We start from the raw sequence: 18,615 nt of genomic DNA, 5'->3' as shown, positions 1-18,615 counted from the left end.
ATATGAAGACCCATAAAAGAGTAAACGTCTCCATTTCAGTTTGTTATGACAACAAAACTTCTAGAAACAGCTTTCTTGGCTGGACAAGTTCAGTGTACGAGTAATCTCTTGCAATAGCTCTATGCCCTTAATGCAATCTGTAATAAAACAATGCTCCCCATAAGCCATTATTCACAAAACCTGAAATGCATGTGACATTCTGAAAAAGTCTCCTGCAGAACAGGTTAACAGTTAATTGAACATACATATTCGATATATGTATCAAGGCCAGAAAACAAATGACTGGCTACTCCTTGTTATCTGTGCATGTCAAATTTTACATTTAAAATTCTCAGAGGTTTTTTTCCCTTTTTTTTTTTTTTTTTTCCTGGGGGACTCACCTTCCATCATTGGTTGGCTTCAAAATATAGTTAAGAGGAAGATAGTATCTCACTGTAATTACATGGAATTCATATGAAAAAGTAAACCTTACATTGGACAATATTGTAGAACACCAGAGTAAGCTCCATAAAGAAATACGGTATCTTCCATTAGATATATATATATAAAAAACCAAAAAACAACCAACCAACCAACCAAAAAAAAAACCCAAAAGGAAGAACTTTATACAAGCAGTTATAGTAGCTTTGTTTCAATTAAAGATGCAACTCTCTCTCACTCCTGGCAAGAATAAATTGGTAATGGCACTGCTTCTCCACAGTGCAAAGTATCCTGAGAAATTATTAAGAACAATAAAATACAGGGCTGTCATCACTAAATTCTTGCACAAAACAGAGCAATTAAATATCTTAAATAAATAAAACAGCAGATAACCTATATTGTGTCTATCACAAAAAGGGGATGTGACCTGGGACACTGCTAATTCCTCCATCACTGATAATTAGAAAAGGATTGCATTCAATTACTGTTAATATCTTTCAAGTTATCTATGGCCAATAATATACAAGGAGGTAATTTGTAATTCAAGTTTTTTTGTTTGGTTTTTTTTTTCTTCAACTAGCTACAAGCTGAGTTCTGAATTTTATATTGAAATACGACTCAAATTTAAAACAAGCCCTCTCAGAGGAGCATTTTCTAATTTTGTGCAACTTTGATGCAGAGCCCAACACAGTCCTATGAAGAGAGACAGTGCATCTTTAAGCTGATTGGCACTGAAATCCCATTTTCTTTAGCTGCATTCTATTAGCTTGGCCAAGTTATCTCGTAACTCTGTTAGTTCAAATATTTTTCCATCAAGAATTTCTAAAAGTGTCTTCAAGTTATTGCGAAAAGCTTCTTGCTCATTCTGACTTTTCTCCAGACGTTGCTCTAGATCAGACAGCTGGCCTTCCAGGTCTTTGTTTCGAATTTCTACTTCCTTCAGAGAAAACACATAAAATGTTAATGTGTTGTCTGCAAAGAGAAAGCAGTCTAACCTCCTGCTGGTATTCGTGTTCTATTTCTGTCAACTGGCTTTTGAAACAACCTGTGACCCTTTACAGTTTCCACTAAGCCAAAACCAGCACCCAAATTGCTATTACGATTGCGCGTGTAACTACTGCTGCCTCCATTTTTTCAGCAATTCATCTGAAGGACAGAAACTTTGGGAGAGGGATAAAACTTAGCCAGTGAACAGCGGATGAGACACACTTACTCAGGTTAGTTACTGCTTCTATCATTCAGAAATGTGCCACCTACTGAAAACAGCTTCTCAAAGGTTTACCTAAGTTCAAGTGTTCCCTGATTTAGACTACAAGAATTGCTCAAGGACGCACTCCCCATTAAATGGTCTCATACAGAAGCTCATCCAGAACAAGGCTTTATGGATGGCGGAGTACCGCCTCACTCCTGTACTGCATTATAGGCCTTCTCACCCTGAAAATTAAGACAAAGACATAAGCTAGCAAGACTGATGGTAAGGTGACATTTACTGTAGCAACTTTAAACCATCAAGTGCAAGCTGGATGCCTAGTCTTGCTGCCCCAGAGCACCCACCTGCAAGCCTCGCAGTAGCCCAGCAGTGGGAGCAGCCAACCTGCCGTAGGGACAACCTGCTCCCCTACGGTGGGTGGAAAGATGCAGTGGCAACATGTTACCCAGAGCTGGGGGGATCTGACCCTGAGCAAACTCAGCTCTGGTTCGGGAGGAAGAGCAGCCCCCCCCAGTGCCAGCCCCCGGGGAGCCCCCGCAGCTCTGGGGGGGCCGGGCAGGGGAGGGAGGTGACGGCTGCTCAGCTTCCTGGCTTCGTGCAACGCGGGTGACCCGCTCTTCTGTCAGACGACTAACGTAGCACAGGGAATAGCACATGGACACTTGCTGCACCCGTTGCACGTCTCATAAATTCACGCGGAACTTTGCCATTTCGGCTGTGGGGAACACTTTCGGAGGCAGCACCGGGGCCGTGTGTTTAGGACACCCCGCACCCTGTGCAGCGCCCTCTGGGGAAGTGCACAGTGAATTCCTATTTACTTACATTTAACATTTTTTCAACACCTCTTCCCTTTACAGCAGCTCTGTGTCACAAAGCTTTAATGGGCCCGCTCTGAGTTGTTACAACAACGGGTTTCTCCCGCCACCGGGAGGGCCATTTGGCAGCAGTCGCTGCTCCCAGCAGGAGCGACTCCTCGCTCTGCCCTTCCAGTCTCCCGCTGCTTTTGTTACGGTTCCTCATGGGAGAGATCTCAGCTAAGAAACAGCCTGACCCACGCAGAACACGTATTTGGGCAGTCCAGAGTAACAGGTATGAGATGGCAGGCTTGTCCCTCCCCCCGGGAGGGCTCTGGTGGCAGCGTCGACCGGCCGCTGCGTCCCTGGCCAGCGAGGGATGGGGTGATGCTGCCAGTGCTCAGCGCTGGCTCCCGGCCTCCCGCACCCTGCGGCCCCCGGCAGTTGTGCAGGGGGAGAAGGCAGAGCCCTAGGAACCTCATCTCCTCACAGCTGTGGCTGCTTGTGCAGCCAAGGGCGATGTCCAAGCTGAACTGGAACAGCTCCCTTGCTTCTTGTTTGTGAATGGGCAAGTTGAAAGAGTTTTGGGCACTGGTCTTGAACAGCACAGCTGAAAGCAGGAGCTACCCTTTGCTGCCAGGACCAAGAGAAGAATTAGTTTAATCTGTTTAACGCTGGACAATATAGCTGCCAAAGCACCAAAGGAAGCTAACTGGGAAGAGTATTTGTAGAAAGAACATAAATTAAAATACATACATGCTTATGTAGTGATTGGCTACCCCACTGCTGCTAGAAACAAACAAGCTAACTGGGATTATCATACCCTCTGAAGGCTCTCCTTCATGGACCCCACTCCTGCCCTCCAAACCAAGTACGGACAAGCACCACCTGGTGTTGTGACTGCTCAGGTTCAAGACCCCATGAGGCCAAGTGACTGCCGTTTGGGACACAAAGGGAAATTCAAGGTCCTCTCAGCTCTGTAGGAACAACACAGTCCTTTTTTCAGCTCACAGAAAACCAATTGCTGTTTCTCCACGTTTGCTCACGCATCCTGCTTCTCCTGCTCTCACACTGCTCCTCTTCTACTTGCCAAATCTGTCTGCTCTAGGAAGTCTCCTTGCCATTGCTCTTATTCCAGACATAATTAATTTCTGTAAGTAAGCAAGGCAGTGGTGAAAAGGATCACTTTGGAACAAATCCATGGATACACATATGCTTTTGTTTTGTGATATCTGGGCCTGAAAAGCATCCCATTGGTCTGTTTCTAGCCCTAAAGATCCTCTTTCCGGCCCTCCTCAGGTGGTCTTTAACTGAGGAATTTTTCTGCTGTGGGCTGTTAGTGTGGGAGCACCCAGGTAAAACTGAAAGCTTTATGTTAGATGTAGGAACTCCCACCCATATTCAGCAAAAGGCTAACTCTCTGTTGGTAGTCCTTGCCCTGTATCTCTTCAAATCAGAAGAGCTCCCTTCTTTTGTTTAAACTTCCAGCTTCCATATTTTATTTATATTCCACTCTTGACGTCTCTTTCCTAATCCATGTACATTTAGCTTCCTAAACATTTCCTCAGATACACTTTCTCCCACACTTCCTCCTGTTTTATTTTCCCTACCTTATGCTTAAAACATTTAATGACGTATAGGAAGTAGAACTAACTGAAATATGCCAGGAGCTGTTGCTTTTAATTTCTGGAAAATGCTTCTTCCCAAATTTTACATTTGATCCTTACACATATTTACCCTAGATTAGTAATAATGATTTCTGCAATAGTACTGCATTACAAGTTCATGTCCAACTCGTGCAGCTTCCTATTACAAATCAGTCTCCCTCGAAATCGTTGCTTCTTGATGAGAAGAAGTGGAGAGGTGTCCACACAATGTAATCTGCTCCCTATTTGCAGTTAATCTCATCTAATAATAAACTGACATTCAGGCCCTTTGCAAGATGTATTTTACACTGTTTTTTCAAGCTCTTCTTACAGCACACACAGTAATTTCTCATACGTTGTTTTCTTTTAGAAAAGAAATAAATTATTAACAAGTTATGTTTGTTATTTGCACTGTAATAGTCTTTTGTGGAACTCAGTGCAAGGATCCATATGAAATATTCAAACCATACACAAAAGCTATATTTAGGAATCAGCCATAATAATAAAGATGTCCTCACTTATTGTGAGAGTCACACTGATCATGACTCACTGATATGTCTTCTCTACATTGCTAATGAAATTATTAATTAACAAGGGCCCTGATGATGCTTATACTTCAGAGTGGTAACATATTGCTCTTCACTGGAATTTGCCAATGCTGGATTTCTTATTCATTCCCTGACATGAGTGTGTCAGAAACGCAACACACTTTGAAATAGTAATTTCTCTGTATAGCATTTCTCATACAGGCTATATTCAAAAATACTTTAGAGTTACATAATCCATTTGCAAGCACAAGAGGGAAAAAATAAAGCAGAAGAAAAAAGAGCGAGATGAACAGATACAGACCCTGGAGACAATCACCCTGAAAACAGATGATGAGTCAACTAAGTGAACAGATGTGAGATGGTTAGTCTGGAGCTACAGAAGAAAACACAGTTTCACTGACGTCACAGATGCGGGGTCAAGTGGCACAGAGAAGGCCAGTATAATCAAAGCAGGATGATTACAGCAAAGCAAAGACTCAAGATCTTTTAGATGGGCTGCATCAGGTCATTAATAAGCTTTAAGCTTAAGAAAGGCCCCTTTTAACTCAGATCCTAAGTGAGCTTTAAATTTACTTGAATAGAACCATGTAGAATTATTTTCAGGAACTGATCACCTACAACATGATGTATGGACATATATACACAATACATCCATTTGGTAACTAAAGATATAAATATATGAAAAGGAAGCTACTGACTTTGTACAAATTTTAATAAAAACTTAGTATTTTCTAATCTCTCATCTCTTACTGGTTTCTCATATTCTGCTGGCTCAGGATAGCTAATTCCTGCCTCATTATTACTTTTCATATGATCTTACACTGAAATCATGGCATATGCTATTGCTAGAACAATTTCCAACTTTTATTATAATCTCTCTTTTGAGTCTCTCAGAGAAGCTCCTTTTCAGCTGAAAACTCCCCATTTTTAGCCTAAAGCCAGCAACAATTTTTGGAATAGTGGAATAGGCAAGCTCAAGTGTATTCAAAACAATCTTTAAAGATTGTTTAGAGTAATAACATATTTTTTCCAAATAATTTGACTTAAGAATGGGGAAAAATGAATAAACTAATTTTGTTCTTAAGATGCTGTTTATTCTGTAGGTTAAAATGAGATTCAAGGAAGGTACAATTTATGTAATGCATTTCAAAGTATACCTTCTTAATGGTTTTTAAGCTGTGGCCTGTCTGATGGGCCTTGCTACCAACGTGATTTAGGTTGAGCCACAGAACAGGGAGGCTCACCTTTCAGCACTTTGGATTCGGAGCTATTTAATGCCTGAGTTTCCAGTCCTATCAAAGCTCTTAAGTGTAAACTAGGAGTTTAACCCACCAAGGCTTGGGTCAGCCTCATTCAGAAGGCAGGCTTCACAGGGGAGGTGTGTATGTGCTGGCTGGTCAGCCCAGCAATGGAAAGACAGGAGCTCAGATGTAGCAAGGGAGGGTATACTGAGGGCACGCTGATTCTGGTAGGGTGAGGTATCCAGCTTTACACACGGTAAAGAAACAACCCAGAAAAAAACCAATAAAAATACAACGATTCTAAATAATTCCAAGAAAACGTCAAAGTCTGTACTACACAAGAACACTTTAACCTTTACTTTCTCAGGGCACATTTAAAAGCTGAATACAAACCCATCCCAAACTGATGATACACAGCCTGGCAGTTTCAGTGGCACATAAGATCTATGAGAAGACACTGTAGTGAAAATGAGACCAGAGCTGCCCAGGACATGTATCAATGATGGACATCTAGCCTGAGAGTACTCTGTGGACTTGTAAATGAAATTTGGGTCTGTTCCCTCGGGTAAAAATAGCAGCTTGCAGCAGGTGGAAATTTTGATACAAATTCCTAAGGATCATCCCAACCCACCACATTGCAACGCAGTCTAGCTTACGTATTTATCTGGCACCATCAGTGAATACAGCACAAGTTGCTGATGTGAACTGTTCACTTGACGACCGTTTTTCCCTTCTCTCTAAATGAAGATGATGCACTATAGCTCACCTGTAACTTCTGGGTCAGAGAATCCCTCTGTGCCTGGAGCTCTCTGGCATTTTCGATTTCTTGTTTCAATCCTTCTATTTCCTAAGGGAGAAGAAAGAGCCTTGCTAGCAACACATTACCTGGCTTGGCCTCCGAGCAGGTAAGCTGGCTACTGCTTCTTCTCCTGAGCCATTGCAACGATACCAAAACTGGCAATTGGCTACTGCCCATCACAGGACATGACATTTAAGCCCTGCTCTCAATACTCCTGAATCACAGTCCCAAACCAGCAATTCTATTGCAAATAAACAACAATACAGATAAGCATTTTCTTTTAGAAAAGTCCAAGTTTTCCTCTCCCATACAAAAGATCTGAAATAATTTTTTTCCTGGAAAATTAAGGCTCCTTGTAATTAGAGAAACAATTTTATACTTTAAATTCCATTAGAATCTATCTTTCTCCATTTTTCAAGAGAAAAATCCAATTTTCGTCTCTGAGCTGCTTATTATGTCACTAGTAGCAGGGCTGAGCATCAAAAAATTGCTCGCTTTGACCATTGATTTCTGTAAGAAGAAAGTAATAAGGTATAAAAATAACAAATCTGGATAAAATAATGAACAGAAGAGAAACTGTTTCTTAACTTACTTTCAGGAGACAAGAATAGAAACAGTTAATGAAACTACAAGGTATCAAACTTAAAACTATTAAGTACTTTTACCTGGAAGAGCATATTCACCTCCCAGAACTCCTTGTGGAAAGATCTCTCTGCAGCCCTCAGCTCAGCATAATTCAAAAGCGCATGGGCACCAAAATGGGAAACATTACCAACCTGAGGCTAATCTCTTAGGTATGAGGGAGTTTGGAAAAGGCTTTGTTATGCTTTGGAGAATATTCTGTAACTACTGTGCCTCTCCTGCATCCTCCTTGGAAACACCTAACAACTGCCTCACTGGAAGCATGGAGGGCTCAAGGAATCTGGTCTTACACAAGGCAAATAATCCTTCATACACAGCTCCTTCCACCTCCTTTTTCCCATCCATAATGGACGATTCTTGATCATTCTGTGGCACAAATCTGCTTTCCTCCAGGACACGTGCCAATGCAGGTGTTACTCCAGTTCCTCTTATTTTCTTGCTGCTGGTCCAGCCCAAGGCAGATGGCACAATAAATACCATCAAGTTCCAGGCGGGGGGCTTGGCATGCATTTAAGGAAAGGGCTGATCTTAGGGACCATAAAAGTCAGCTATATTAACACAGGCTGAAAAACATATTGGCGTGAAAAAGGCATTGATCTATTGCTTGTTCCAAACCCTACTTTCCAGAAGAAGGAAAGCATGCTTATGACAACTTCCCCTCTCAGGGAGTTTGGACTGTACCAGCGTGATGACTGCTCTGTGGAAACCACTTACAACTGACTTTTGCAAACAGAGATGCTGGGTAAAAGCAAACAGGAAAACGTGATATTTCTTTTTGTTGTTCAGATATCCAGCTCTATATTGAACTGATTTAATTATATACATGGAAAAATATTAACTGTTTCACGGAAGCTGAAAAAATTTTAGTTTGTAACAGTTATAGGAAATAATATTTATCAGCCATCACAAGCTTAATATCAAAAGCCTTTAGAAATGATATAACAGAAAAGCCAAGAATAAATGTTAGCAAATACCTCTTCTTTTTTCTTCAGCGTAGACTCTAACTCCTGTATTGTCTGGTTTAATTCTGTTTTGTGTGTGTGGACCGCATTGGCTTGACTGCTCACACACTCTAGCTCAGTCACCTGTTGAAATAAGTAGAAGCAATACATACAGAATAAATTTCAACAAATTCAAGGTACTATTACTTCTTTGCATCAATAGGTGCACTGGAAATATACCCTTAGTTCTGGGTGACTTACGCTGATTAAAATGGTGAAGGTGTTCATAAAATTCCTTAACAGATTGTTTAGCATAAAATTGTTGCTATAACTTCTTGGAAACAATAAATCTCATATATTGCAGGCTGAAAAGAACATTAATGAAAAGTTATACTTACTAATTATTGACAATTTTATGAAAGAAGCTGAACTACCATTTCAGAAACTGTAATGGCTAGATGATTAAACACAGATCTGTCTGGGTAACTAACCTGTCCATCTGACGCTTTTTAATATCGTGCCATCCTAATCAACTAAGCCTCAATGCTCACCCACTTCCTAGCAAGCCAATTAACATTTCACAGGCTCAATTTCTGACTTGGCGTAACAGTGTAATAGCAGACACTCAACCACAAATGTACAGCTGCCAACTTTTTACTTCCTCTAGTTTCAGATCTCATCTCTCAGTCACAAAGCCAACAGCTAATGGCACAATTTGGATTTGCACAGTTCCTCTTTATTAGCAGACAGCAAACACTCTCCATCTGCCCTTGGATAAGTTAAGATACCTGGCAGTAGTATGCCCTTTTTATTTTATTTTTTAATCAAAGAGACGTTAATATCCTGCCATTCACAAATAAACAGCAGTAAAAAATAGCTTCTGCACTGAAGAAATAAAATCCATGCAGCTAGAGTCTATGCAGAAAAGTCTTTGCTTATGTACCTCTCATATGACAGACCAAAGTATTTGAGAACTCTCACACTGCGTGTCTGCATGGATGTGTGCACTAAAACCTTTTGTTTAATAACAAACTGTTAAAATATTAAAAATAATATTTAAAACCTAATAACTTTTTTTTTCCCCAGAAGATATGTGCCTATCAATCTTAGTATACAGTCTTCAACAGAACTGCACCATCTACCTACAGTAACTAACAAATCTCGCTCAAAAACTCCTTTGAACAAAGTGCTACCCAATTCTGCAGTGAAAACCTTTAGGTCTCCATCTGACTTTCTTGAAGAAGTAGGCCCTCGACAGAGGGCAGGCATTCTCCAGGAAAATGTTATTTCTTAGATAAAAGAACATCTCAAGGAATCAAGGTTGGTGCCCTCCAGCACCGGTGTAGTCTACGTAGTGAAGCCAATGTGATACCAGTAAATTCAGACTGAACTATTTGTAGGCTCAAAAGGTAGGCTACAGAGTGCAGAGAGAAGTCAAAGGAAAACCAAGATGAAATACAAGAAAATTAAAACAAAATCCCTGTCAGCTTCTCCCTTCTGAGTCAGGGGGTATGAACTTCCCCTCTGCAACAGCCACAATGAGCATAGTTCTTCTACTGGAAAACTGTCATTAGACATTTTTGCACATCAGACTTATAGATGGAGAGAACTGAGATTACAGCAAATTCTTGGGAGAGGTAAGGGGAATGAGAGATGAAGATATATCTAGGTAACACAACACCCCACACACCACCCCGAAGAACTATCTTATTTGCTGGAATTGTCCCAAAAGAAGTATCAGTGCTCATGGCAAAAAGTTAGAGCAGTTTGTTCAGTTTTATCTGCCACTGAGCATTACAACTGAAGTCTTAGATAATTTTGTAAATTTGCTTCAAATACACAAAAATATATCTACTTAGATTCCTTGTGACTGCATCAATTGCAACTGTTAGAGTATTAACCACTACAATTACACAAAAACAAACAAGCAGAATTGGGACCTACCAATTAGGATAAACTTATACCTACAGTGTCTGAACTAACATCTAAATACAGCAAGAATCACAGAAGCAGAGTAATTTAGGCTGGAAGGGGACCCTGGTGGTCATCTGGTACAGGCCCCCTGCTCAAAATGGGGCCAATTTTGAGGTCATATTTGGTTGCCCAGGCCCTTGCCTGGTCAAGAACCCTTCACTATCTAGCAGAGCTGCCACAGTTTTAGGCAGGTTCCTGTGTTTCTAACATGAGGGTTTACGCAGAGCGCTAGCTCATTCCTAAGTTTTGCCAGAACTACCAAACTCACCCACCTCACTCATCTTCAATCCATCTGATGTTTAACTTCTTACAGATTTCCAAGCTTTTCTGCTGAACTGAGTCTTGAATTGGTGGTGGAAGCCTCTATGGACCCAGGGCTATGGCTGTTTGGGGAATCCAGGATCAGGCCCCCTCCCACCCATTGCGAAAGACAGCAACTTTTATGGTCACCTCCAAGAAGGTCAATCTCTCTCTTAAAGCTGCTGTGCTCAGGAATGCGCCCTGGCTCTTACTAAGCACCGGCACAGTGAATACTCACACCAAGTGTAAAAGCCTCAACTGTAGAGACAGAAGAAAACCCAGCCCCCAAACTACCTCTGTCCTAGCACCTAGTGCCTTGGAAGCAAGTGTGCAGAGATGTCTCATCCTGCAGCTGAGGAAGCCCTTGGACCCGACCCCCACTATTCTCTACATGGTCTCCTCTGGACTGGTACACACAGCGAGGATGCATGTGCAAGCCTGGATCCCAAAGATGCTGGTGGACTGAACTGCGGTGGATGAAATGCCACTGCTCTGGGCTGCCTGTATTCTCCCTGGCTGAAAACATCTCCTGCACCAGATGCAGGGCTCACCTGAATGCTCCCCTGTACGCAATGGTCCATACCAACTCAAGACACCTCTTGAAATTGCTTAAGCAAACACAGCTAATTTTGCCTGAGTAGAGCAGGGAGTGCTCTCACAAACCTTCTTGCCAAGAGGCAACTGCTGTCATCAGGGCAATTAATTACCAACACTAAAGGGGCTGTGACGTCTTACTCTGGTCCAGCTTTTCTCTGGGCAAACGTCCATCTCTTACTGCTTATGCAAGAAAAGAATGCATTGTTCAACTGCTTTGTTTACTGTTCCCTGAAAAATCAGTAAGTTGGAAAAAAAGGACAAATTAAATTTAAAAAATGGGTTTACTTTAATCGCAGTCTTATTTACATGCCCATTCCTACAAAGATCTGAAAAGATGACAAGTATCTTCATGATGGTATCTTCTTGAATGTACCTATAAAATAGAAAATCACATTGTGACCTTTTCAAAAAAATCTGTAGAGTAAGATGGGGTGGAAAATGATGTGATATAAAGAATATGCAACTGAAAACAGAAGTAACAAAAGATAAAGCTCTAGGCAAAAATCTGGATAGCATTTACTTGCTCTATTTCCTTGTTTCAAATTGAATTCATTTTTCTCATGACCATTGATCCAAAAATCATTAAAAATAACTGTTTATGCATTATGCACAGAAGGGGGCATAAAAGGAAGCTAAAATGCTTTAGTCTGACCCTCCCACATGCTATTTTCAGGGACATCTCATTCAGCATTTCATGTTTAAGAGCAAGGCTCAATCAATCACTGATGCTTTTGCACATCAACACTGAGCAAGGTACCTGTGATTAAGCCTTGCTTCCAGTACAGAATTCAGATTGAAAGAACAGTCTTTGAACAATAACTGATTAAACAAAGTTCTTCTATTGTGCTATCGTAAGAGTGCACTTACTTGCATATCTGAAAAAGAGTCAATACTGTCGCTTTGTATTTGAGACTGAAAAAGAAAACAGCAGTGTTTTTAGCCTCTGTTTCTTTATTTTGCATTTAACATCCAGGTAAGGATTGCATGTAGGGAAAAAAATCTGAAAGGGCTTTTTAGTGACTAATGAGCTAACTCTTCTAGTATATGGCTGTCGTTAACTGCATACTTCAGAGAGAAATACATCAGCTGAAATAAGACAGCAAAGCAACTTGTTCTGGTAGAGCCTCGACCTTCTCAGCAGAGGCCATCCTAGAGTTTTCTGGAAAATTTGATCTAGGGTCAATGGCCTATAAACAGAGGAAGATGCCAGGCAGAAGTTTCCACTGTAGCAGACAGCTAGGGAAGACATACTGGGCTGCTGGGAGGACTGGGGGAGTGAGGCTTTGGGCCACGTAACACAATGACAAAAAACAGCCTTGGTATGAGCTTGAGTGACTACCCAAAACTTTCGAAGTCTGCAGAATATCTCGAAGAAAACAAACGAAATCAAACCACAAAGAAATCAAGACAGGAGATTGCCTCAAATCCGAATGCAGACAACTACTTCAGAAGTAAAGACCTCAGCTAGACAGAGACAAAGAAGTGGGAATGACATAAATTTTTTGAGTGGTCGCTTTCCCCCGAGTAATTATTGACCGAATGAATCTGCGCTGTTTGCTGCAGGTCGAGTAATTTTTGAAACCACTTTCTTGAGATAAATTTTTACACTTCTGATGCCAAACAACAATAGTTTTTATTCAGTATCTTAAATTCAATACCAACAGATTATGAAACTCCTTCTAAACTTCATACAGAAATTATTTCAGCTGCTACAAAAATGCAAAGAAAGACAGATTAGAACATATATTCACAGTGTAGTTGTAGCCCATTTTATCTACCCAACACTATTAACTTGTTTCCTAAAGGTATTTTTATCCTTTCTATTTATTGTGGAATGTAATATCCAAGGTCTGCTAGCCCAGGCTACAGTGCAGAAAAGGTAGAGTGCTCACATGCAAGACTGAATTTAAGGATTAATTATGTATTTTTAGCTGGTTGAGTTACAACCCTAAATGGATCATAACTGTGACTGTGATAATATTATTCCATCAATAATTCAAGATGAGCCTCCTACAAAGAAGAAAGATCTCTTTCCTTTCCACAAGGAGAAGAGAAATGGTGTTGCATGGCTCAGCGAAACTGGGAATAACTGCATAAAGTTTAATATAATTTATGTAGAAGAAGCCTCTCAGATCTTCATGGTGGACAGTAAGATGCAAGAGAGCATGCAAACAAGCTGGTCATAAAAATAATTCCAGTATAGCTTTCAAGAATAAAAAACACTGGAAAGATTTTTGGTGCTGAGAAATGTGAAAATGCAGACAACAAGGAAAATTGCTTTTCAAGGTTGCTGCTGAAAGAACAAAAAGCACACCATAGTATTATTCATATACATCACTTCTGACAGCAAATTAATTATTGCAGTTTTCCCAGATTTACCCATAGATAAAATGATAACCTGGGGGCGGGGTGTGTGGGTGTGTGTGTGCATTACCAACAATGTATTGCTTTCTTCAACAGAGAAAACAATTAAAGATTTTGCTGAAAAGGACACATTTTTCTCTGTGGGCATTGATGCCTCAAGCCATGGAAATATCAAAATGTTTTCCACAGTTACTCATTTCTATAGGAATGAAAGAGGAATAATCCATCATCTGCTTGAATTTTGTGAAGAAAGAAATGAAACTGCAGTAGGAATATTTGAAAATATAAGAAGTTTACTAAAATCGATGCTTTGAGCTTCAGCCATGCATTATTATTTGCAACCCATAATGCTAATACTAACTTCAGGGGACATCCTTTTCTCTACAATCTAATTAGCAAATACTTTTTCCAGCTATCTGGCCAGCTTATGAAATACATGCAATAGCAAACACCGTACAGATATGTCATCCTTTAAACCTGAGGATTTAAATCCAGTAATTTCCTTATTCTCCAACATAGTTTTTGAATTACACGATATATTTCATTCTACAAAGCTTTGACTACTTAAAAATTTTGTGGCATGCCTCCACAAAGTATGCTTTTTGTAACTTGCAAATAAATGTGTCTTACTGCTTAGCTGAGAGACCTGGGTCTGTTTAGCCTGGAGAAGAGAAGACTGAGAGGGGATCTCATCAATACCTATAAATATCCAAAGGGCGGGTGTCAAGGGGATGGGGTCAGGCTCTTTCAGTGGTTCCCAGCGGCAGGACAAGGGGCAACAGACACAAGTTGGAACACAGGAAGTTCTGTTTGAACATGAGGAAACACTTCTTTACTTTAAGGGTGCCAGAGCACTGACCAGGCTGCCCATAGAGGTTGCGGAGTCTCCTTCTCTGGAGATACTCAAAACCTGCCTGGATGGGTTCCTGTCCAGCCTGCTCTAGGTGACCCTGCTTTGACTCGGGGGTTGGACTAGATGATCTCCGAAGGTCCCTTCCAGCCCTTATAATTCTGTGATTCTGTGATTCTTAGGTGTTTTAGAAAGATGAAGATGGGGATGAGGGACCTTTCAGTGAAAACCTTTTTTTTTTCCTTTCCCAGAATGATGGTAGTTTGCTTGGTAGTTTGGGGTTTTTGAAAATTATAGCCTTGTATTTGACACATTCAGTGAAAGTGAATTCCCAGAAAAAAGAATAAAAATTAAATAAATATTATAATAAATAAATAAATTAAAATATAATAAATATTTTTAAATAATAAAATATATTATTTTATAAAAATAAAATAATAATAATAAAAATTAAATAGTCTTGGGTCCTAAATGCAAATCTGATCTAAAAACAAATCAAGAAAAACAGAAAAAGACAAAAAGGACTTGCCTTCAGTTCAGCATATATTAGAAAAAGCTGAATTCACCTTTTGATTTCAGGAAACAAATCTATGAAACAGAACTTGTGACAGCTGAAATGGATATTGGAGGAGCAAAAATGTACATCTGAGAAAAAAATACATATCCCCTGAAATAAAATGCTCATATTTTTCCTTTGGTACCCCCTAATGCCTTGAAAAGTGGTCAGCCTCTACAATGGTTTCTCAGGGATTTTTAAAATATTACTCTGGATTTCTTTTCATTAGAAACTAGTTCCACTGCAAGAAAGATAACCAACCTTACACAGATAATTACAGCCTGCTCTGAAACATAAACTCTTTCTTAAGGCATGATTTTAATTTCAAAAGTAAAAACCAAAGTCACTATATTCCCATATCTCTCTAAAAACTCAACTACCACCATTAGAACAATTAGCCTTTCCAGATCTTACTGTGTCATAGAAAATCCTAATACTCCCCAGAACATCCCTCTTGAACATTTGGTCAATATTTAACATTAAGATCCAACTTGGGCCAGAGCTGCCCTTTATTTTTTGCCTTTTCAGGAGTTTCTAAAGCAAGAAGAGCCTGCTTGCAATTCCAGACGAAAGGACTGCATACATAAATATGGGGACTTGGTGGTCCATTTTTTGTGAACTCCCAATTGGTCCATCTGCACACACATTTCTTTCAAATAAATGCACAGAAAAACACTAACACAATGATAATCCCACTGCTTTGACTAAATTGCAAGCTGCCCGTATTTACCCTGCAAAATGCTCATCTATTTTCATTATAAAAAATGTAGCTTGTACCAAGCTACTTTCTAGCCACTTCCTTCATAGAAGGAAGTTATACTTGGGTAACTTTTTCCTTTAATAAATCAAACCAAATTTTAATATAATGGAAATTTGGATTATTAGGTGGAGGTAGGAGGGACACAGTCTTAAAGGGAGGATAACAAGAGATAGGCAACACATAAAAAAGGTGCATTGCCAATAAATTTCTGGATCAGGACTCCATTCATAAATTTCTTGTTACCACACTTCCTGTCACCTTCTTTCATATTTCTACTTCCAGATAATGTCCCTCCTCGGCCACGTAAAGCCAAACAGTTATTCACGGTATTCACAGTTGTCCTACAGTGGTGCTAGTAAGAGCTCTCAATAAGTATGAAGCCCACGATACGGACTCTAATTCAGCAAGCAACTTTATCACATCTGTATGTTCAAAACTGAGTTTTCATTTTTCAATTATTAATGCAGCTGGTGGAAATGTGGAGTTGCCTGCTAAAGGATCTGCAAAGATTTTCTATAGATAATTTGAGCAGATGGCTTATATAGTATTCCATACTTCTAGTGCACTTTAATAACTGTTTTATAGATTGTTTTCTTTAAGTAGCACAGAAATAGCCCAATAAAATGACTGTGGTTTTATGTCTGTATGCTTAGGCATTTTTTTAAAATCCACTTTAAATTTTCCTTTAACAGAAGTAAAATCAGTGTCCATTATTTGTCAGGTGGTTTTGATGACTACATAAGATGCCCTCATACTTATTTCATTCACTGAATGAAAGAACCAGAACATAATAGGCTAATTTTATCTTATTTCCTAGGAAATTCTGGTAAAGTAACAAGCTAGAATTCAAGAGATTACCTCTCTGTTCTTTCAGGAATACCCAAGAGCTTGATCACTTCCCTTCATGTCTTTTTATCTTAGGTTTCTTTTCCTGCAGATGAATGATCTTCAAGGACTGCAGCTCTTATTGTTATGCACTGGTGTTATTATTCTGTGCTATTGCCCAGTGTCATAGGATGATTTACTTTAGCAGTTAGCATGCAAGAAAAAATTTCATCATTTTCATTTTTACATGACAAAGCCAGAACTTCAGGTTACTTTCCATAATTTATATCACCATCCAATCCCTTCCTTTTCTGTGGTATCAGGATTAATGTTAGTACCAATGCTATTCTATTTGTCTGAAGTAGCTCATGTCAGGGTTTTTCTTTCTGTTGCTGAGCTGTTCTAAACTTATTAATCCCTTTTGACTTCAAAAAGCTACGCAAGGTGTGTAGGAGCACTCCCCAACCCCGTTTAAGGGAAATCCTTGCTGTTAAGTTGCTTCTGAACAGATTAGTGGAGAGAGGGCTGAGAGCTCCAAGTTAAGCTCTTGACTGGGCATCACATCTTCCCGGAATTATTATCTCTTTGTATTTGAGAGGAAAAAATCCATACACTTATTTAGCAAACTTCTGAAACATATCATGTCTGACTTAAGCTCACAATATATCAGAACAGAGCACAAAACTTCAATTTACTGCAAACTTTGCACTCAACCACACTGAATCTGTATTCTGTTTCATCTCAGCTCTAGGCATTACTAACGCAGAGCACAAATGGAAGAAGAAGGATAAAGGCCTCAAAGAAAGCAAATAAATGGAGGTTAATACGAAAAACAGAACTGATAGATGAGAAAATCTTATACTTAATCAGAACTGGCAAATAATAAATGAAATTAATTTTAAAAAATGCAATCAAAATCAAAGAAAGGGGCATTTTAGCTTTGTTTCTGCATTTTAAAAAGTGTAAGCAAAACTATTTCAGCCACATTTGAAAACAATTATAGAATAATTGTTGGGCTTAAAAAATTATAGAAAAAATTGTTGGGCTTAAAATAATTTAAAACTACTTCAAAAGCAAAGTTTACAAGAAATACTGCATGAGATGAAAGACCTAGTTTATTACAATGAATGAAAAAAATAGAAGATAAAAGACTGAGTTATAGTGTAATATCAAAGGATATTTATAAATAAAACATGACAAAGTTCAAGCTGTGGAAAAACATACAATAAGTCAACTAGTAAGACAATATTAGCAATAATTTTTTTTAATATAAAGAGGAAACTATTTATGTAAATAAGGCTATTTATAGGCTATTTCTATAAAGAAGAAACTAAAGATGTAATTAATAATGCAAAGTTTACTAAACACTTCCCCCCCTTATTACTTCCCCCCCCACACCACACTTGACAGAGGACATGAGTGTGCTGTAGCTTGCAGACAGATGACTCAGGCACCAAAACTTGTATGTAAACCTAAAGCATGTAAGAAGCGAATACCACAATTACATTATATATAAGCCACATAATAGATTATTAAATTGAACTAAATATAGCAGCTAATGTTGGCAATACCATTCTTCATTTTGGAAGACGCTCTATTTTATAAAAGACTATGGTCTCGTAAGTGAGCCTATCCCTCCAATTCATACACATTTACACACATTCTTCTCCAGTGGACATTCCATACAAAACAACCATGTTACAAATGAACAGGCAAACTAATTTCCAAATTTTTCTTTCTCCTTTAAACCATTTTTTCCAAGACTACTTCTAAAAATCCAGTCTATTCAACATTTCTCACAAAATATCTTTTGGATCAAACCCCATTTTCCTATTGAACTGGCAACAGATGCAATTGCAGCACAGTGAATTTCAATTAGAAAAGATATCAGGAAAAATAATCTGACAAGGGTGGTCAAACACTGAAACAGGCTGTGCAGAAAGCCTGTGGGATCTCCATTTTTTGAGACTTGATCACAGCCCTGAGTAACCTGATCCAGCCCTGGAGTTGGATCTAACTTCAAAGCAGGCCCTGCTTTCAGTGGAGAATTAGACCAGGTAAGTCTCCAGCTCACAGGTTAGAATAACTCTTGTATCACACAGTATGTGTAACACATTGAGATTGATTCTTTTTTACATGATCTGCGTA

At 39.3% G+C, this 18,615-nt stretch overlaps 1 protein-coding gene across 1 annotated transcript in view; it reads right to left on the bottom strand.

Moving 5' to 3' along the window:
• Positions 1–369: 369 nt before the first annotated feature.
• HOMER1 (homer scaffold protein 1) overlaps positions 370–18,615 on the bottom strand; it is a 66,225-nt gene continuing 47,979 nt past the window's right edge. Inside the window, exons 6-8 of the mRNA XM_074165883.1 lie at positions 8,275–8,385; positions 6,626–6,706; positions 370–1,357 (exon numbers count right to left, since the gene is read on the bottom strand). Of these exons, the coding sequence (XP_074021984.1) occupies positions 1,169–1,357; positions 6,626–6,706; positions 8,275–8,385 (381 nt within the window). The 3' untranslated portion in view covers positions 370–1,168. The remainder of the gene's footprint in view (positions 1,358–6,625; positions 6,707–8,274; positions 8,386–18,615) is intronic.

This window comes from Numenius arquata, chromosome Z, assembly GCF_964106895.1.
Source record: "Numenius arquata chromosome Z, bNumArq3.hap1.1, whole genome shotgun sequence".
Taxonomy (NCBI): domain Eukaryota; kingdom Metazoa; phylum Chordata; class Aves; order Charadriiformes; family Scolopacidae; genus Numenius; species Numenius arquata.
This window is presented reverse-complemented; position numbering and strand designations above follow the sequence as displayed.